At 44.2% G+C, this 22,394-nt stretch overlaps 1 protein-coding gene across 4 annotated transcripts in view; it reads right to left on the reverse strand.

Annotated features, from left to right (window-relative positions):
* Window positions 1-4,567: 4,567 nt before the first annotated feature.
* The window catches only part of HECW1 (HECT, C2 and WW domain containing E3 ubiquitin protein ligase 1), a 466,123-nt gene continuing 448,296 nt past the window's right edge, over window positions 4,568-22,394 (reverse strand). For all 4 annotated transcript variants that reach the window (XM_046021545.1, XM_046021547.1, XM_046021544.1 and 1 more), the window contains 4 exons: window positions 18,487-18,633; window positions 17,194-17,308; window positions 15,529-15,727; window positions 4,568-8,449 (listed from right to left, as the gene is read on the reverse strand). In XM_046021545.1, coding sequence (XP_045877501.1) covers window positions 8,338-8,449; window positions 15,529-15,727; window positions 17,194-17,308; window positions 18,487-18,633 — 573 coding nt within the window. In that variant the 3' untranslated portion in view covers window positions 4,568-8,337. The remainder of the gene's footprint in view (window positions 8,450-15,528; window positions 15,728-17,193; window positions 17,309-18,486; window positions 18,634-22,394) is intronic.

The following is a 22,394-nucleotide window of genomic DNA, read 5'->3' on the forward strand; positions in this document are numbered from 1 at the left end:
TAATAACCAAGAGAGTAGAATTTTAGGTGAATATTGATGGGCACCAAGAAGTTCACTACATATTTGTAAAAGAAACAAGCCACCAAGGAGACCTAACAGTCATAAACTTATATACACGTCATACATAGTCTCAAAATAAATGAACTATAAATTCAAAGAATTTTGGCTTATAATTTATGCAGATTAGTAACAAGAAGTAATTTAAACCCAAATCATATTTATGTATATGTATGTGTTGCTATGCCACTGAAACAAATTATATTTACTATGACAAACAAATTTTAAAAATTTATTAAACACCTATAAGTCTATTTTTTTGGAAGTTGAAGTTCAGCATTCTTAGGGTAGAAGTTCAGCATTTGTGCATTCTTGTCTCAACCTGAACTTGAATTTATAAAATGAAAACTAACAGAGCATTTATTTTTACTATGCAATTATGATAAAGGTACATTTTGTAAACACATATATATGAGAAACATAGATTCACTTATTTTAGAAGGCACATCTTTCAAGTGCTGTGAGCTGCTATACATTTCCAGACAAGTTAAATACCTAAAGAATTCAAGAGGCTTGTTGCAGGGGGAAAAAAAAAAAGGAAAAAATCTCAGTATTGTCCTTTTCAAGCCTGCCTTTACTAGGCCTATAATCTCTGTTTCTGATTTATGTATTTTATCATTTCCTTGTCTGTTTGGACATTTCAAAGTACTTACCTTATACTTCTCTTAGACTGTGGTATATTTCGAGTTTCTCTCGTTCATTCTATCTGGATTCTCTTTCCTGGCACTGGAATTCTTCATGCATTTTATAATTTTTTGTTGATGAGCTCTTGTAAATATGCCAATTTCTCTTCTGTCTTCAGTCTCATTATTGATTTAAACAGTGGCTACCATGCAAAGTGGATGCATGCATACCGTTAAACTAACTTTCTGTGCTTGGTTTCAAAAGTTATCCCAGAAAGGAAACGATGCCTAATGGTCTTTGAACTGGTTATGCACTTGCCACAATAATAGCGTATAACAATCACAAAATATCACTGGCATATAACTATGAACTTATATTTCACGTTTCTGGGATCAGCTGGAATTTGGCTTACGTGGCTTTCATAATCTTGGCTGCGTTTACTCAAATACCTGGGGGGTCATCTGGCTGTTGATTGACGGAGCCTGGTCTCATCACTGCTCCGCATGTGCTCATCCTCTTCTTACACCAGGCCTCTGCTTCCATGACAGTTGAGTATAAAGAGAGAGAGAGGTTAAGCTCAACTGTGCAAGTAATTTACATGCCTCTGGGCTTGGCTCCATGTAAGAGGTGACTGGGTATGGCTAATAGGAAGGGATGAAGAATTGAGGCCATTTAACGCGATCTATCACAACCTTAGAAAAGAGACACTCTCTATTATCATTTAATTTTCCCTACTAAAGTAATCAACTTAAAAGAAGAGTGGTTCTTTTTATAAATGACAAATATTAAAGTTTGGATATGATAAAAGTCATGATCCCATTTTTATTACATTAAAAATAGGGACTATGTAACTATAAAGGAAAAAAGAAAACTAAGATACACCCTTTGGAAAAGATGGAAAGAAATACAAATTCTTGAGTATTTATAAGATGATTAATTTCAACACATTTTGACACTAATTCACTCAGCAATTCCAGGCATTGAAATAAATCTCTTTCCAGCTCTCATCTCCCAGGTCCTCAAGGTACAAAGTTTCTTTCTTTCTTTCTTTCTTTAAGATTTTATTTATTTATTTGACAGAGAGACACAACGGGAGAGGAAACACAAGCAGGGCAAGTGGGGAGGGAGAAACAGGCCACCTGCCAAGCAGGGAGCCCGATGTCAGGCTCGATCCCAGGATCCTGGGACCACGACCTGAGCCGAAGGTAGAGGCTTAATGACTAAGCTACCCAGGTGCCCTAGGTATGAAGGTTCTCAGGCTGATTTGGTCATTTCTCGTCCCTTCTCTGTTACTATTTCATTCCTGCCTGTCTTTCCTCTCCAATGGACCCAATGGCTCTTGTTTTCTTTTCCCCATAGCATTTTGCTTATTTATTATTGTTTTTTAAATGACATCATACCTTACTCAGAAGCTGGGATGGGATTGCAGCGGGAGGGACTTTTCATATCAAAAACAGGGGTCAAATCTCACATGAAGCGGAAGAATGAATTGTGTATTGCTGGACCATGAACTCCATGAGGCAAATATTACCATTTTCCCCCTGTACCCAGCACACAGTATTCAATAAATGGTTAATTCAAGGAAGGTAGCGTGTGGTGGTGATTGAGGGTTTGGCCTCTGGAAGGAGCCCAGCCTCTCATTCAGGTCTTGGCTATATCATTTGCTTTGGGAAAATTAATTGACTTCTCTATGTTTCAGGGTTTTTTCAGCTTAAGGATATAAGTTATCTCATAGGGTTATACATGAAAAGCACAAATTAGTTCTTAAGTAGTGAAAAGATTTATTGTGATCACAGTCATTTTCATTAATCCACTGATTAAATAGATGCCACAGGGGCACCTGGGTGGCTCAGTGGGTTAAAGCTTCTGCCTTCAGCTCAGGTCATGATCCCGGGGTCCTGGGATCGAACCCCACATCAGGCTCTCTGCTCAGCAGGGAGCCTGCTTCCCTCTCTCTCTCTCTGTTTCCCGCTCTGCCTACTTGTGATCTCTGTCAACTAAATAAATAAAATCTTAAAAAAAAATAGATGCCACAATATTAATTATTGATTTATATGCTAAACTATTTAAAAAAGCAGTAAACTTACAGGCAATGTTTTTTATTCCTTCTGTGATTTTTGTAAGACAATAAAAGAGCCTGGTGAACAATGTGGTTCTAAATATAAGTTAGCTTTTATTCTTATTACTATTACCGTTGGGGCTGATGACTTGTGGCAGGAAGGAGGATAGCATGGGATTGGATTGTGTCCCCCATAAATAATACTTTGAAGTCCTAACTCCCAGTCCCTCAGAACGTGGACTTATTCGTCGTTAGGGTCTTTACAGAGGTAACCAAGTTAAAATGAGGCCATAGAACGCGCCCTAATCCACTATGACTTGCTGTCCTTATAAAAAGGGGAAATTTGGACACACACACACACACACACACACACACACAATGTCACACGAAAATGAAGGCTGGGGTCTCTAAGCCTAGGAAGGCCAAGGACGGCCAGCAAATCCCTGCAAGCCAGGAGAGTGGGATGGAACATGTCCTCTCTCAGAGGGAGTCAACTTCACCATCACCTTGATCTTAGACTGTCTGCCCGGGTTAAGCCCATTTGTGGTCCTTTGTTACAGGGGCCCCAGCACAGTCATGTGGAGGGTCGGTAGCCCTAGGCAGCCCGCATCCTTCTTCGGTGAGTTCACACTGACTGGATTCCTGGCATACCCCTTGGTGTGCCAGATGGATATCCACCTCCCTCTCCCACCCTCCTGGCCAATTTCTTCATGGTTATACCAGGTCCAGGAGCTCAGGACCCCAAGGGATATTTTGCGACAGCGCATACCTTTAGCCTTCAAGATAAAGCCTGGTGGCCTTGAGCACATCATCTCTCCTGGCCCCAGATTCTTTACCTCCAAGAGAAAATTCGTCAGACAGGAGTGTCCGAGTGTCTCTCCCCAGCCAAAATTGTGATGATTTCTGCAGCAGTGATAAAGGTTAGCCTGACCCTCCATAACTCTCTCTTCAGTAGTTGTTAGAGAACCGTCCTCTACAAACATACCTAAACTGTGTCTGGACTTTAAGATACATGTGTCTCTTTTCTCCCCCGCAGCTGTCAGCACTGCGTGTTGGAAAAGCATGGCCACAGAACTGGGGAGATCTGAAATCTAACCTTGATTTCAGAATAAGGATCAGATTAAAATATCCAATAATATCAGCTACTGTCTGTAAATTATGGTTTAGGTTAACTTTTTTCTTATGTCTTAAAAGAAAAATTATTTTCAGTTAGAATGAATCTAAAGTAACCCAGAATGTGCATAAAAGTGCAATATTGAGCCTTCTCGGGTTTTTTGGTCTCTCAGTCCTACCCTCACTATCTGATGTGTTTCTCCCCCCCCCCCCCAAGGAATAACTCAGCTTCTGACTGCCCAGTGACAGCCACACGGTTTGTCTTTTAGGGACTCCCAAGACCATGGCGATATTGGGAACTCCGGTACGTGCCACTGGACACAACATTTTTGCCTACTGCTCTTTTCTGAGGGTCACCCTGGGTGTTGGGCTGTAGCCTGGAGTCTTTGTGGAAGCATCTCGACATGCAGGGATGTAATAAACCCGTGTGTGCCTGGTTCAACATGAAGGACGCTCACGAGCACGGCCCACGTGGCTTGTGTGCTGTCCTAACAGGCATACAGAAGGAACTCGTTACAAAACCTGTTCCATTATTCATAGATTTGTGAACACGTACTCTGCTCCTTTTGGTAAGTAATTTTCCAGGGATGGTTCATCACAGCAGCTGACAGCCTTCCGTGCTGTTTTACTGCTTACATCCAGTGAGAGCGCGGGCATGACACAAACTGTTACGCATTACCCTGGGCTTCTGCTTGCAATAAGGAGGACACACGCTGCCATACCAAAGTGAGTTTATTGACATTCCTTGAAGGTGGTATGATGGAAGAGAAAGCTCGGCCTGAGTATCACGTGACATTTTTCTTGTTGATGGAAGCAAAAGCAGCCCAGCTATGTGGACTTCTCCTGCTACTGACTAGAACAAAGACTTTTAACAAAACCGTTATAGACATTTCCTTAGATCAACTGGAAGCTGCAGGAAGTAGGCTAATGGAACAAGATTTACTGTATATACTACCTCTAGGCACCTTTTTTTCTACGAGAACAAAGGGACTACATGTCACTAACAGGAAAATAACATTTTCTCTTTTCAACCGTATGATGGGTAGAATATCCATCCCAGATTTTTATGATACAGTATTGCAGTAGTTTAATACTGGACACTGAAGTACATAATAATAATAATAATAATAATAATAATAATAATAAAGCACCACATTTTTTATGTAAAGTTCTAACTACTTTCATTTGAAAGTGTTTCGTCTTGACTGGGAAAACATTTGTGGCAATTGAGAAATTTTTTGAACCCAAATTTTGGACACATGGTTCGACACACGGACTGACAAATTCCATAGATGTAACATGTTCTGGAAATTCTGGCTTCTCAACTCGCCACACAAAGATACTTACCATTAATAGACATATGGTCCTTATGAAAAGAGAAAAAAGATTTAGAAGTCTGCCAAAGGATCCTTTTTCTCTCTTTCTCAATTTCCTCATTGCCCTTTAAACAATTGTGCTACGATGGTAGTAAAATAAAGTTCTCACAACTGCTGCCAACTTACATACGCAGGAAGCTATAAAGAGCTCCTGACCCAGCAGAGGCAGTTTCTGTCTTCATATGATACAATAAAATGTCATATCCATGAAATTCTAATACTTCATAGCATTTTACAAGTATTTTTCTACTTGAAATGTAACTTTTCTCTTATTTATTGTTGTTTGTTCCCCAATTAAGCGTAATATACTCTTACCAGAACTAGCTCTAAAAGGTCTTGTTTTAGGGGAATGTGGTTTATAAGTGACTTATATTATTATATGCCTCCATGGAGAAAACTCATATTTTAAATTAAAAAAGAAAACACAGTGGTAATAAACAGATCTGCCTCGCTGGTTGTGTCATGTGATTGGGGGAGGTTCACACCTCCAGCTGGTGGAATTAATAGCATAATTATACACACACGATTTTCATGTATTCTAGCCTCATATATTAGTGAATAATAGCTAAAGAAACGTCACTCGGAACATAGAGAAATCATGGGATCTTTCCATTACAACGGTATGTACTGCTCTTCTCTTTTTTTTAACCTTCCTTCAGGATTCTACGGGAAGCTGTCACAGAATCTGGGACCCTGTTAAGCAAACTTTGCATCCTTTCAGCTGACTTTGACATCAGTACTTCTTTTTGGAATTTTATACTGTTACGAAATACTGATCCTGCAAAGCTTTGTGGGATACATTTAGAGTCAGGGCATCGGGGTGGGAGGTGGGGGAACAGGAAGAAGGAAAACTTAGTTGAAAAACCATTCATACCCAAGATATCTACCTCGATATATTTCCTAGGATACCTTGTTCCTTCTGTGTATGGGTAGAATGGGTATCAAGTAATCTAATTAATATGTTAATTAGATATTTGTGTAAATTGCAAAGCTCCCCAGGAGCCTGTTCCGTCTTTTGAACACCTTCCTCCCTTGCCAATGCCTAACAAATAAGGTAAGTACTAAAAAAAGAATCAAGTGATTGAATTAAGAGTATTTATACATGGATAACACCAAGTTCTAAAAATGAAAGATGCTCCCTATACTAGAGATGCTGTTCAAAGAGGTAAAATGGTGAGATGATGTGCATTATTCTATAAATAATAGCTCCACTGGAACCTATAACTTTTCAGGTATGGAAATGTATACTGAATTTTACAGATCCCCCAAATTTATGTTATGTGACTTACACATTCCATCTTATCTTGGTAAATACTCTTCTCAGACAACAACAGAAAGCTAAACTTCTGTAACATATTATTTCCTGATTGACTAGGGATCCACAGCAGTCAGGGGTGCTGGGCATTATAAAGAATTCCTACTAAAAGAAGTTTCATTTTGGAGCCCAGGAAACACAATGTAGTCCCTGGACACACACTGATACCACGAGCACAAGGCATGGCTTCCTGCCGGATTAGCTCTGTCTCACATTTCTCACACTTCTCCCTTGTTTAATATATTAGAAGTAACAGTGTGACATCCCAACAGTGGGGGAGGGGCCTTTAGCTCTTCTTTTCCCAGTGAAGAAAAACACTTTCACTTATGACATATTTCGGACAACATGGATAACAAGGTTAGAAAAATAGAAATGACCATTAAGTTTGGGCTTATTCCAAATGTAATCAAGAGGTTAGTCTGTCTCTGGAGCCGGCAACTGTTTTTCTGGAAACACTAAATTTTCTGAGCTATCTCCTCACTGAGTGCTGAAAGAAACTGGGTATCTATTTTGACAAATCTACGTGCCTTTGGGGTGTTAGGTGTCTGCTCCAGGAGGATTGCTGCGGATGAAGGAGGAGTATTATATTGCCCTTGACCCCGAACAAGCACCATCACTCTCTGCAGCTTCTCGTGTAACCTGTCCCCATGGACAATCAGATGTGAAGGAATTCGAACACCACAGCAAAGAAAAGGAAAAAAAAAAAAAAAAAGCAGCATGAAAAAAACAACATCCAAGTTAAAACAAAAGTCCGTTTGCCATTTCCCTTTAGCAAAAGCCATGAGATGATCTATACATTTTCTCTTCCCTTTGCGAAGGAGAACCGTAGCTTGACCAAACAAAGCAAAGCAAAGGAAAACAGAACAGAACTCCGGTATTCAAACCAACCGAACGTGGCCTTCTTCCCTCTCTCCTGTTCGCTCCGTCACGTTCTACCGTGCAACACCAAGGGGGTGGAAGCCTCAGGCTTCAGGCTACGTAATGAGATCTCCTTCGTGTGCACAAGCTTCTGCTTCTTGGTGCTCAGTGTTCACGAGGGCTGTGCCCCTCCTGGACTTCTCTAAACTCAGGCTAAGCCACAATCCCCACAACCAACGAGATACACTGTGTTGCACCAGCAGGGGGCGTTCTTCCCGTTGTTGTTACTTGTTGGAAAGTGTGGTATTTGCACCATATGCCTAGGCCAGTTCCAGCTGAAGGGACGGATGCCACGTAGGGCTCATGAGTTGAACGTATACAAATTTCAGCTTTGCCACTGCTGTTTCTGGATGGATGGTATGCGCGGGGCAAAAGGAGAGCGGGAGGAAAAGAAATTGTTGATTGGCTCCTAGACCTGGAGTTGGTTGTTAGAAATTATAAAAAATGGTGGCTCTGCTCAGAAGAAGACATGGGCGTATAAAAGCTCGGAATGCTTAATGCTCCAATTTCCCTAAAATTATATAAATGGAAGTAAACTTTGATTACCATTTGGTCAAGTGTAGCATAGTCTGCATTCCTATTTCACTGTTAGTAACGGAGGTATGTGGAGATACACACAGACCTTGAGACGGCTGCTGTTTAATATTGCATACAGGCTAGCAGTTCATCGAGAATAGAGGAGATAAGCCTGAAGGTTGGATCTCAGAAGAAGGCAGTTCTTCATGCACAGCTTTTGTCAATCCTGATTTGGTCTGAAAATAAAAATCATGGGATACCAAAAATCAAAGGAGAGTTGATTTAGGGAAAGGGCATGGGGATCATCCTGGAAAGGGCGACGTGACTGCCAGGAAAATGTCAGGTGAGTTTCCAGTTCCTCATTCAAGTCCAAAGGTGCTGGTTTCTTCTACTGCCGTGAGCAGCTTTTCATACAACATGGAGTACGAGGGATAAGGAGGAAGATCCAGTCGGTTGAAGCATGTGTGTGCCCTGAATGGGGAAAAAAGACCGGTGAAGGCGTTTGCATGTATCTGCGATCAGAAGCTATGAAGCAAAAGGGAGTACAAAGTGAGAGCAACCACGATTTTGGACCACCATGATCAACTAGTTTTAATCTTGCAACTAAGAACAACAGCCTTCCAGACACACATAAACCAGTTGAGGGAGGAGAGTAATGGAAACAGACGGTTTGCCTTTATAAGCAAACCATACTAATGCCGGGCTGTCCTAGCAAATCTGTCGGCATCTCTGTGGGGTCCGCTCTATTCTGTGGTTGAGCTGTGAATTTGGATGTGACCAGTGAAGGAAGTCAAAGCATAATCATTATTAGAGGATCATAGTCCCAAGTCTCCTTGTCTAGCTCTGATTTCTGGGCCCCAGTAAGCCACGTGCATCAATGCACAGGTGCCACGAGATGCCCTGGAGTCTTGAATCCAAAGCTCCATCAAGTCAGGTGAGCCCTGGAGACCGTTGGACTCTCCCACTTGCAGTGCGACACAGCTAACCTGACACCAGCACGTGGATTTCCAAGGACAGCTGAGCTTAGGGAATAGTCTTCCCGGTTGCCCGGAGCATGCCTGCACCCCGGGTTCTGCCTTACTTGTCCTATCCTATATTCGTCCTCGGGGCTCACGCACGCCAGCACCTGGTTTGGACAAGGAATGGTTTACCCCACCTTGCTTGAACGCACAGACCAGGACCACACCCTGTGTCCCCCGTATGGGGCTCAGTGGCGAGCCCAAGAGGCCCAGAACAGGTTCCTCCTGCGGAACTTCATATCACCTGACTGGTTTCTTCCTGTCAGATGGTCTCTGTTTTCAGGGACTCTCTGGTTGAGGCTATGGCCTGCATTAACAAGGGAGGAAGGTGGGTGGGTGCCGCTCAGGTTGACTGAATGCCTTTTGCTCCCTCGAAGGGGCGGTGTGTTGCAACGGTGTTTTGAGAAGCCAACCAGCATAAAAAAGGGCACATTTAGTGGAAATGAAATAAAATAATAAAAAATAAAAGAGAAGAAGATAACATATCACAAGTATATATACCGACCAATAAACAAAACTCTAACCGAAGAGACCATTCTCTCTTCATCTGAATTTCATTTGGGATATGGAGTTCTTCTCATCGCAAGATCCCCAGGGAGACCATGTATTATTTATACCTTTGTTTTCAGAGTTCCTGATGAGGCTGACCCAGTGCTCAGGGGGAGGAGACTGTTGTGTTTGCCTCTCAACATCCATTCCTCCTTCTGGTCACAGCTCCCTCACTGTCCTTGGGAAACTACCCCCCAAACTCCTCCCCTCACAAGCGCCAATGGTGAGTAGAGGATAGTAGTGTACCTGGCCTTAGGCCTCAAGGACTTAACTGGGAAGAAGCATAAAGACAGACCAAGATTAGTAGAGGTCTCAGATTATGATCTAATATTCCAGTAGGCCTAGGTTGACTTCACAAGAGAATAATTAAAATATTTTCCCTAAAACTCATTTGAGTAAAAGTGAAAAAAGCACTCAGGAAAATGAGCAGGATGACAATGTCAGCGGCTTCTGTATGTTTAGAAAGATTAGAACCACGTTGGGCTCTGGCTAGCGATGTTAAGTGGGGCAGGAACATCCCAGGTATGCTTTTGAACCTAGCTGAACTAGTTAGTTGTGAGATGTGAGCAGACATCATCGTCTTGTTTTTTGTTTGTTTGTTTGTTTGTTTTTTTAGTGGCACTCATCAGTGGAAATGTTACAGCAAAAAACACCCCCTATTTGCAAATCAAATGAATTCTATAAAAGGTAATTTCTGGGAATAATCTGAAAGCATTAGCAAATGACACTCTTTACGACCTTGTGTGAACACCCAGAGTTTCTCTGAATGGCTTTTACTGTTTTTATGCCCAGCTTTGGTTAACGCTCTTCAAGAGATTCTAGTTTGTGAACTAGGATGAACACACACCATCCAATCACGGTTCAGTTTCGCATTCTTAGATGCTCGCCCTCCTCCAGGAGCGGTTCTGCTCGCTCAGAGCTCCTGCTCACTTTCCCCCTGGGCACCAGGCCCTGTGCTCTGGGGTGCACTGGGGTGCTGGGGAAAGCCCGAAACCAGGGGCCGGAAGATGTCTTTTTCGACTGTGGTCTAGCTGCTTATTAGCTTTATCCCCTTGGGAAAGTCAATTAGTGTTCTTAAGCTCAGCTTTCTCCCTTCTGAAATGGGGGCCATAACATGTGTTCTGTGTACCTTGGGGGTTTGTTGTGAGGACCAATGTTAGACTACACGTAAATGCCTCTTATAATCCGTGATTCATCATTTAGACACAAGGTTCTCTCGATGTGGCCATGACTGCGGATGATGGCAGGAAGCGTGTCGCACCTGTGGGGACTCAAGCCCCTCAGCCTTCCGCACATGAACTCCTGGCAGACGAGCCACCAGGATCTCCCATTCGTGCGGTTGCTGTTTTGGAACTCCGCACGGGTCTTTCCAAGCCTGCCAGGTCAAGTTTCACTCTGTTGGTGTTAATCTAGGATTCCAGCATTTGAGGTTAATTCAGGATTTATATTGCGTCAATCACTGTATTATGTGCCCTTCTAATTTGTATTATCTGCACAACTGATCTCCCTGTCTCCTCCGTTTTTCTTCAAGTTCCCGATGAAGATAGTAACCAAGGCCAAGGAAAGTACGCTTCTTCCCAGAAGAGACCACTTTGAGGCTGCCCAAAAGCAACAACACTACTAACATCAGGCAAATCCCTGCCCCCTGCGGCTGCTTCTTCGGCGAGCTGTGAGGACAGTGTTCCAAGTCCGGTCTTCCCTTCGTGCCGTCTTCGTCCCCACCCAACCACAGCCTCACTCTGTGATGCTTCTCACTCTTGTCACTACTGAACCTACTCTTTTTCAACCTCTTCGAGAACCTCTTGATCCCCAAATCTAGGAACCCATTCTCTACCCTCACTTCCTCAGGCTCCTTAAGAGCCTTCTTGAACATTCTCTCCCCTTGGCTTCTCTGTAGCTTCTCAGCAGTTGGCAATTTCTTTTCTGAACTCCCAATGGCTCCCTGAAGCCTTACGGTCCGCAGAGCAGGGTTTCTCAGCTTAGCACTACTAACATTTTAAACGAATTCTCTGTTGGGAGGGGCTGTCCAGTGTATCATAAAATGCTTAGATGAATCTTTGGCCGGATGCCAACAGCAGCTCTCCCCCACAACCAGAAATGTCTCCAGACATTGCTGAATGTCCAGCAGGGGGCCAAAATCACCTCTCCCAGCCCGCTTGAGAGCCATCCCTGTAGAGTAAGCCAACGGCTTACCCCTCCCCAGCGCTTGCCCTCAGTTTACCTCTGCAGTGAAGCTTGTTAGAATTCCATTTGCAACTTTTATGCTAATCTGCCCATGACCCACAGTTCTGTAATCCCTGGTCCCTACTCCAAATGTAGACCCTGAAGTTTCTCTCCTCTCCTTTATTCCATCTCCATGCTGTCTTGCGCTGTGTCTACTCCAACGTCCCTGCTTTGCTTTTCTTTGGAGCCTCCCCAGTCCTTGTTCCATAGTAAGGAAACTCTCCTACTCTTCCTTTCTGGACATGACTTACAAGTCCTAGCAGCCCTTCCCATTGCTCCTGAGTGGAGACGGCCCACGATCACTCTGCCACATTCTGGGATGTGGGTGAGCCCTGCTCACTCCCCACCGCCAATTCTAGATTGTTACTTTCAAATCCTTGATCAAAAATTTGTTCCTTTTACTCAGCCATAGAAAAAGGATGAGATCTTGCCATCTGTGACACCAGGATGGACTTGGAGGGTATTCTGTTCAGTGAAATAAGCCAGACAAAGAAAGACAAATACTAAATGATTTCACGTATATGTGTAATCTAAAAAATAAAACAAAGCAAACAAAGAAAAAGCAGAAACAGACTCATAAATACAGAAAATAAGCAGGTGGTGGCCAGAGGGGCGGGGGTGGGATGGGGAAAATGGGCAAAGGGGAGCGGGAGGTACAGACATCCAGTTATGGAATGAAAACGTCACAATAATAAAAGGCACGATCCAAGGAATACAGTCAATGGCATCGTCATAGTGTTGTAAGGTGACAGAGGGTAGCCACGCTCACGGAGAGCACGGCATCACTTACAGACGTGTACACCGTGCTTACACCTGAAACTAATGCAACACACAGTGTCAAGTACACTTCAATAAATATGAATAAATAAATTTAAAAAAGAGGGAATCAAACGTTTAAAAAAATTCTGTTAGATTCTGTGTCCCCATAACTACAGGTTTTATCTGGCATTTTATTTCAATCCAACAGGATAGATTAGAAGATACGGCATGTTATCTGCAGGCAAGAAGGTAAAGTGTCATCTTGAGGAACATGTATGTCAGACTCACAGACACACACAAAGCAAATATGCACGGACCGGGTTGTAACGTTATGTAAAAAAAGGTATTTCTTTCTGTGGCCTATGGTTAAAAAGTTTGAAAATCAGGGATCTCGATCTATCTTTCATACCTTCTGACCTGCCAGCTAATTACATTTATTAAAACCTCTGCTTCTTTGCTTAAATCCTTCCCATTTCAGGTGTTCCCACCAGACTGTGTGGTACCTGAGTCCACATGGTGACCTGCCTGTTCAATGCCCTAACCTGCCAGCTCCTTGACCTCAACCCAGTGACTATCCTGCCCATCTGGTACAGAAGTTTCTTCACCAGACACCGTAAAATGACACCCTGGAAACCACGGCTCTCATGGTCCTCCTTCCTAACCCTCCTACAGTTTTTAGGAGGCAAGGACTTGAATTGATGTAAAGGTTTTATTTAGCCTGGGCTATGATTTGGGTTTGGTTGTGACGCTATTTGGCACTCTTGTCTGGGAAGCCAGCTGCCTCTCTATGGGGGCAAGATCTGAGAACAAAGTAGTTCCAGACCACCTTTCCTCCCATCTGGGCAGTGTGCGTTGGGCTTCTGTTCTCTGGGAAGTCCCGGGTTGTCCTGTGTCTGGTGCTCTGCTAGCTCTGGGCTTCCTGCCATCTGCCATGTGATCTGGCTAGTCTACCCAAACTACTGTTCTTGGAAGTCAGAAGTTACTTTTTTCTCTGAACACATTGGTGACCTTTTTCGTTTCTTGGATCTTCAGAAAATGTACAAGGGAGACTAGTTAGGGGTTACTACCCAGGGGGTCATTTTTACTGTCCTCCCAGAGGCATCTCAGCACTTGCTTCTTGCGACCCTCTTGGCCCAAGGTAAAGTCTCTGTCTCCCCAAGGAATCCTCTCTGCGGTTTGCAGAACAGCAGCTTTTTCAGGGATGCCTTGGCCCAGATATGAATAGCTCGATGATAAGCCCAATGTCCATCTTACAAGCTCCTTGTGTCGGTTAATAGTATTAATGTATATTTCAAAGCTTCTCAAGGAAAATTTTAACTAGGCTCAATCTGTGACCTCCAAATGACAAAAGCAGTTCCTATGCCCTTTCCTAAAGAATAAAACAGACCCTCCTCATCACAGCCCTCTCCCTGTGACCCACCAAACTATCTTTCTCAATCTCATCCCTTGTGAGTATCACTTTGGATATCCTGACCTCCACGCTGGTTCAGCGATCCTTCCTACTTCAGCTTGGAACTCCGCTCTACTCATTTACTGCCCCCTCAGTGCTCACCTAAGTGCCATTTTCTTGTGGCATGTCTTCTTCCCAACTCAATCAGGATTTGGTCTGTATTCTACAGTACAGATCTTCCTGGTACCTTCCGTTTACACTCCTTCTCAGTGCTTCTCCGATTCCACCTCGTGTTGTAACTTACTATTACTGGGCTGTGCTCCTTCCTAGATCATAAGCTCCTCTGGGAAGGTAGACGGTTGTGTCTTAGCCTCTCTTCAGGGTACACACGATGCTGCTGGTGGTGGGGGGGGGGGGTGTGCTATCATCAAATAGTGATGCAAACTCATTTCTCTAAAAACAGACTGTTTCCAAATAACCTCATCTACCGAATCTGTCATTAAACTAGATAAATGGAAATCTTGCCTTTTTATGCCTTGTTTTCTCGCCAGATTTAATTTAGTAGGCTCAGCTCTCAGCAGACCAATGCGAATGAGCAGTGAGGGTCTGCTGAACAAGTGCGTAAAGCCAGGGCTGGAAACTGTGCCAAGACGGTAGGCTGTCATTGACCAGGTGGGCATGTACTCTGTTTCCTGGGCCTCCTGATGCTCACTGACATCAGCTGACTAGTCTTCAGGACATGGGAAGGTCTGGGAGGTCTGGATGCCAACCATAGTTCAGTCGATCCTTCCACTGGGATTTAGCAATAGTGTCCGGAAGGCCATGTGGAAAGAGATGAATTAAATGTGGATCGTCTTTTATAATCAGAAAATATCATAGTAGAAGAAAATAATATGGATCAGTCTTTTCTTCTGTTGTTGAGCAGTATTTATTACTGTGGTACCTATGCAGAGGTGGCCTTTTATTTCACTGAGCAGGAAAAGGCTGCTCACGGTGGTCGAGGAAGGACCCAAGAAGTGTTAGAAGTTGTGGTGGAGGGAATTCCTTCTGTTACATTGCCTGGATCCCTAGTGTCTCCTTTACTGCCTTTATCTCACCATCATCTCCTTGACAGCTTGCTCTACTGAAGTCACTACAGAGACTTGAGATACACATGGTCTTGTCCTCGCATGTTTCAGAACACAGTAGGAAAAATGTGACATGTACGAGCATAACCAACCATCCTACCGAGTACAAGTCATGTGCCGGAGAAGGACAGATACAGAGCGGAAGGCTTATGTTGGGCTTCTAGCCTCTCCTCCCACCCTTACTTGCTGAGACATTCCTCCTCAAGTTAAACTGGGCCACATACAGCTGGGAAGGCTTCCCACAACAGACACATGGGCCAGGACACTACAGCCTAAATGCTATCAGTCATCCAAAAACCCACTAAGAATATGGTCTAAATTTGCCTCCCAGAGACTCATCACGGGTGCCTTTCACCAGGAAGTCACATAAGAGTAACTTCGTGGCAGGAAAGAATTCCATCCCAAAGGACCATCCCCCAAGCTCCAACATCAAAGTGTGTGGCCCTCTTCAGTGGGTTCGTGAGGGCCGGCAGGAGCGCCTACCTGGGGAGAGATGTAATCTTCCCCCACTTCTCTATGCAGAAACGCCGGAGCCCATTGCTTCCTCGGAGGGCCGCAAAGCCTTCATAGGGCACACTCGACGTTCCCGTGACGAACTGAAGTAACCGCAGCCTCTGCTCGTTATTGAAGCGCTCCACGGCGGCCCAGAACCAGCGGATCACAAGATGCCCGTCGTGGTAACCTGAGGGGAGCAGAGGGAGGGGGACAGGGAGGATGGGCAGAGAGGAGAGGCGGAAGGGAGAGAGGCGACATGTATCGTGGGGGTGAGGAGGACCGAACGGCTCCTGTCGGTCTGCCAGGTTCTCTAACGTGGGCCTTCACACAGGCCAAAGGCAAACTGTGCACCTAGGTCAGGTTTTATAGCAAAAGCTGATTTAGAAAATGGCCATTTTATAAGAAGATTTTATGCTCTGAGGGATGTCCTCGGAGATGTCTGCTTCTGACGTGAACAACTGGGACCCCCCAACTGTTTTCCTGCCTGTGTATGTGAGACAAGGAGGGACTAGAGATCCGGGGGCGGTGAAAGACAGAGCCTTCCATCGACCTAGTATTTCACTGCACTTTCTCTGTTCTGACGTTTCAGCTCTTGGTAACCACATACTGGGGTGGGTCTAGGACTTAAGGACTGGAGGTAAACGGCGAGTTTAGTGAACACAAGATGTCTGAAGGTCCAGCAGCCTGCAGTGCTCCTGAAGCAGCTGCTCTCGGGCCAGTCGGGCCACAGTCACAGAGCAAGCTTGGGGCAACCAGTCCACGTAAATGACTCCCCAGTGCTCCAAATGCAAGAGTCTGTTTTGTGCATAAGGAAGTGGCCTCGTGGAAAGAATGTTCAAGAAGACCAGTCTGGCAGGGTAGAGGTGAATAGGTGGGAAGGGTTAGAAACAAGAGTTTGCAAAAATAACGGAACAATGTTATGGCAAACAGATTGAGGGGAACAGGGCTCCAGATCTACAGCAGGCGGGACACACTTTCCTGTTAGCACGTAACCGAGCTCGGGAGCTGGCTCAGGGTGGCGGTTCTCGGTCACACATCTACATGGAGTTAAGCCAGAGACTATCCCAATGGGGAATCACCTGAAGGAACATTCGGCAAGAAAGTCCCAGGAAGGCGTGTTATGAGAACCCACTCTGCACAAGTGCTGAAGTAAGGCCAAGTCTTCTGTAGTCTTTAAAAAGTGGTGGAATATATGTAGATATAAAATGGAATATTATTTTATATTGATAGTATACATAGATGGACTATGTATATGGATAATGGGATTTATTCATCATAAAAAACCATGAAGTCCTGAAACACCACAGCTGGGACAAGCCTTAAAATGGTGTGCTAAATGGAGGAAGCCAGATTCTCTTCGCATGAAATACCCAGAATAGGTAAATCCAGAGAGACGGAATGCAGATGGATGGTTGTCGGGGCTGGGGAGGGAGGAGAGGGAGGCAGCTGCCCAATGAGTATGGTGCTTCTTTTCGGGTGAGGACAATGTCCTGGAACGAGCTAGAGGTGGGGGAGACACAGCATCGTGAAGGCACCGAACACCACTGCACTGTCCACTTTTAAAAACGGTTACTGTTCTGCTATGTCAATTTCACCGCAGTACACGTTTTCTTAAAAACAGACAAGTGCATCTGGGCCAGCCCTTCGGCTCACCTCCCCGGTACTCCGTGTTATTCCGCCAGTCATTCAGGTCGATCTCCGCCGTGCCAGCTATCACCAGCTCCAGCTCCCTGGCGTCGAACACGGAGACAAGCCTCGAGTCTACAACCTAAAATACACATTAGGCTTCAGGTCCAACCGCACTGAAGTTCTAGTCATTATTATCACCTCTGCGGTTTTACACTGGGAAACGGACCATCATTTCCAACTTTTTTCTTTTTTAAACTGATGTACTATCGTGTTCAAGTTCAAAATCGTGACTTAAACGTTCTGAAACACAACCATCAATGAGCTGGGAATGCCAAAAAGGCCCCAGGGTTTTCACTACCTCTGAAAGTCCCTCTCAGAATGCTGTGATGAGCAAATCTGACTCGACTTTCTCTGGTCACACTGAAGTTGCCAAGTATCACTGCATTTTAAAGGCAAAAGGTCCCAACACGTTGAAGTGATGTGAGGGCTTTTACTATGATCCTTTCACTTATAAGGTATCCTCTCTTCCAACTAGAACTATGACTTATTTCCTAGAAACAGGCATTCTATATTAAAACAACTATTTCCTTTCTTTCCCTTCCTTTCTCCCTTCAGTTCCTTTCTCCCGCCTTCAAAGATCTGGAAGGACCTCCTTAGCTAGGGCTCTGAGCTCTGACTTTATGCTTCATTTTCAAATAGATCAGACACAAGTAACAGCTTCTCTGATCAGACTAGTGGTGGACAAGCCAGTGAGCCATGTTGCCCTCCATTACGGGCAGGGAAAGAAAACCTTCCAAGACCCGAGCCCTGAGAAAACCTTTACAGTATCTTGTTTCTAAATTGCAAAAGGTTAAGGATGTCAACATTTGGTGCACGGGAAGCTGGCAGCTGTCCCTGTCCTCTTGACTTACCACCTTAGTCATGGCACAAAGCAACACTATAACACAAGAAAAATCTAGCAGGAGCGGACAGTGTCCTCCAATGCCTCAGGTCACTTATTTTTATGTCGCTGAATGAAAGCAAACACACAGCATGCACATACCTTGACGGGAGATACAGAGTGTTTTCCTAACTGCCCTACCGGGGCCACAGCAACATCATTTTTGTGAGGGCATTTTTCACCTACCACAAGAACTAGGTCTCCCAGAGAAGAGAACCCCTCTTTCATCTGTCCCAAGTGTGTCCTCTTTGCACTCTGGTGACTGGAGCCGAGGCCTTTGCCTGACTTGGTTCTTCTTCTCCTTTCCCCCTACAAGCTGTGCCGGTGACGAGCGCCCTGACCGCAGCCTGTCTTCCTCAGCCGGGCCTGGGCCTCACCTCACAGAAGCCCCGTACCAGGGCCTCGGTCTGCTGTACCACACCGCGTTCCACCCGCCACTTCACCATCCTCTCGATGTACTCCTTCTTGTTCTTCTCCGTCACCTGGGTGTTGGCCCCTCCGGATTTTAACTCCCTCTCCGTTACCTTGTGGGGAAAAAGAACGATTGGGATGCTTGTCAACTCAGCTCATCTGGCCGTGACACACGTCAATTCTAGGAGGACGGACGATTTATAAAAAGTCTTCCTCACATGGCTTCAGCATTATGACCTCCTTCATTCTTTTTCCTTTTCTGGAACTTACTAAAAAAAGCTCTGGTTCTCCTCCGATGATGGTTATACACCTCGGAAAAGCTGCATTTTTGTTTGTTTTATTAAGGGGAACATATTTCCTTAACTCAAGAGGCATAACAGAAATAAAAGAAAAATGCCCCTCATTGTCCCAGGGAAAGAGATGGACCGGCAGGTCCTTATATTCAACTCCCCCAAATCCCAATTAGATCACATCCTCAAAAGCCACCAGCCTCCCCACCCAGAGTGGGTCATTGACAGGAAAATAGCAGAGGGTGGGAAGATGGTTTTTATAGCCGGTGTAATACTGGCTGAAGAACGACAGACTGACCTTGAAAAGGAAACAGAGAATGACCTTGCCACTTTGTATGGTGGTGCTTGTTAGGACAAATGAATCATTAAGAAAAGCTATGATCTGTGCTCTATCTTTCGAAAGGCAAGAGGGTAGATAACATGTTAGCCATTTTTATCACTAAGTGTTGGGGCGCCTGGGTGGCTCAGTCAGTTAAATGGCTGCCTTCTGCTCAGGTCATGATCTTGGAGTCCTGGGATTAAGCCCCACATGGGGCTCTCTGCTCAGCAGGCAGCCTGCTTCTCCCTCTGACTCCCTCCCTGCTCATTCCCTCTCTCTCTCAAATCAATAAATAAAATCTTTTAAAAAAGTGTTGGTGTTTGAAGGAGTTGTCAGTCACTTAAGGGGCTCAGCTCACCACTTGAAGTTGTAAGAAATGAGGCATAACTGTATTTAGCCATGGGTTTAAGAAATGTAGATATGTATATTTGGTATTCATTGACTTAGGTACCTAAACAAACAGGCCACAGAAGTCTGATGGTTATTTTTTCTTCTCTCACTTAGGTGACTACTGCTAGTTACAAAATACTGGCTAATTCTAACGTCCTAAGTGCCACTCAATATCCACATTCCGTGGAACCTCTGATTTCAGCTGCCTAGTTAAAGACTAATTTCTAACCCCACTTGCAGCTAGGGGTGCCAGGTAACTAAACTGTGGCCCATACGGGGTAAGCAGGAGTACTGTATGGCACTTTCAGGGACCTCCTTGAAGGGAGGGGCTGTCGTTCCTTTGTCCTGCGGCTTCAGGCCCGACCATGATGGTTGGGTCATGAGTGCAGGTGCCCACGGGAGGCACCGCAGCCATGGCTTGTCTGCCTCTACACTTCGATGCGAGAGAAAAATAAACTGTTAATTTCAGCAGGGTCATTTTGGGTTTCTTCACAGGCAGCTGACCCTAATCCTAACTAACACACCCAGGAAAAGCCTATGATGTCCTTCACGGGCAGCTGTCGGTCTGCTCTTCAGGATCTCATAACTTGCTAAAAGAAGAGCTAGGACTCAGTTCTCCAGAACCAACGTCATTGTTCTTAGTGACCTCCTTTGAAGAAGAATGAGGTCTGTTTACACTGTACACAGAGAGACATTTTTCTGGATCTACAACACATCCTTATTTTTATCATTGCGAACATCGTGAACTTCTGAGCTGTTCCTATGCCACACACACACGAGGAGTATTCTTTTGTATTTTCAATGTTATTTTTTCCTTCTAATTTTGTGTATTCACTTATGTGTAGTTTACTTCATTTTTTTTGAGTAGGTAGTATATGTCCATGGAGTAACATTCAAGCGCTGTAAAAAGCCATGCGTGAAGAGCAAGCTTCTCTCCCGTCTCATCTCCCAGCCATATATAGTCTTCCTATCCGGAGAAAACTGCCCTTACTTCTCCTCCAGGGAGAACTGACAAATATAGCAGGGAACATGTGGAAATCATCTCTTTCCCCCCATAAATAGCATATTTTATACAGTATACATCACCATATTTTTTTCACTTAAAAATGAACCCTGACAGTTGTCGTGAACCAATTCAGAACTGACTGACTCTGTTCTAGTTGTTGTTGTTGCAATATCCCGTTCACCGTCTATGATTTACAAGGAAGCTGATGGGCTGGGATGTCTTGCACTTTTCAGCCCCACATCCCACTGGCTCACTATTCCATTGTGTGAATGTATCAGAATTTATTTACCCAGTGCTCTATTTCTGGACTTTCAGAGTACTCAGATCTTTGGCAACTATCATCAAGGGTGCGGTGAAGATCTTAGTACATTACTCATTTGAACCAGGTGTGAATCCGTAGCACAAATTCCTAGACATGGGTGCTGACTCAAGGGCAGGTGCATTTGTTTTTTAATTTTTTAGTTTTTTATTTAAATTCCAGTTAGTTGACTTACAAGGCAATATAGTTTCAGGTGCAGAATTCAGTGATTCATCACTTGCATACAATACCCGGAAGGGCGGCTGCATTTAGAATGAGGGCTATTACAAAGGCGCCTTTCACAGGGAGTGAACCGAACTTCCACTGACTCCCACCTACACTCCTGCGCAGCCATGTCTGCTCCCTACACCACCTCCCAAACGGACGACTGCTAACCATTCCGATTCATGACGATCGTGTAAGGGAAAACGGCATTTCTCTATACTTTAATTTACATTTTTACAACTTGTGAATGAGATTATTTCCTCCTATTTCCTTTTCTGAGAATCACTTATGCTTTGCTAATTATCTACTTGTTGATCATTGCCTATTGGTCTGTGGAATCTCTTTCTACGTTGAAAGACTAGCCTTAGTCTATTCAATATTATGACGCTCTTACTTCGTTTATGCTGTATTTTTGCCACACAGAATTCAATAGTAATTTTAGCTCATTATGTCAGTCTCTTCTTTTATGACTTTGAAAGTTGTGTCACAGCTATAGTAGCATTCCTTACTGGAAGACTAAAAATAAAAATTCTATCATTTTTTCCTTCTTTCTTTATTTTTAACAGCTTTCGAATCTAGGTGGTATTTTTTGTGACAGTGAGTTAGGTTAGAAATCTAACTTAGGGCGCCTGGGTGGCTCAGTGGGTTAAGCCGCTGCCTTCGGCTCAGGTCGTGATCCCAGGGTCCTGGGATCGAGTCCCGCATCGGGCTCGCTGCTTGGCGGGGAGCCTGCTTCCTCCTCTCTCTCTCTCTGCTTGCCTCTCTGCCTACTTGTGATCTCTCTCTGTCAAATAAATAAATAAAATCTTTAAAAAAAAAAAAAAAAAAAAAAAAGAAATCTAACTTAAAGAGACAAGAAGGGCTATATGCTCATATGCTCACGGCGGCAATGTCCACAACAGCCAAACTGAGGAAGGAGCTGAGACGTCCCTGAACGGACGAATGGATAAAGATGTGGTTCATATATACAACGGAATATTCCTCAGCCATCAGAAAGGATGAATGTCTGTCATTTGCATCGACATAGATGGAACTGGAGGGTATTAAGAGGAGTGAAATAAGTCAAGCACGGAAAGACAATTATCATACGGTTTCACTTATATGTGGAACATAGGAATAGCAGGGAGGACATTAGGAGAGAGAAGGGAAAAATGAAAGGGGGGTGGGGATCAGGGGGAGATGAACCATGAGAGACTATGGATTCTGGGAAACAAACTGAGGGTTTCAGAGGGGAGGCAATGGGGTGATGGGTGAGCCTGGCGATGGGTATTAAGGAGGCCACATATTGCATGGGGCACTGGGTGTTATATGCAAACAATGAATCATGGAACATTGCATCAAAAACT

The sequence above is a fragment of the Meles meles genome, chromosome 10 (assembly GCF_922984935.1).
Source record: "Meles meles chromosome 10, mMelMel3.1 paternal haplotype, whole genome shotgun sequence".
Lineage (NCBI taxonomy): Eukaryota > Metazoa > Chordata > Mammalia > Carnivora > Mustelidae > Meles > Meles meles.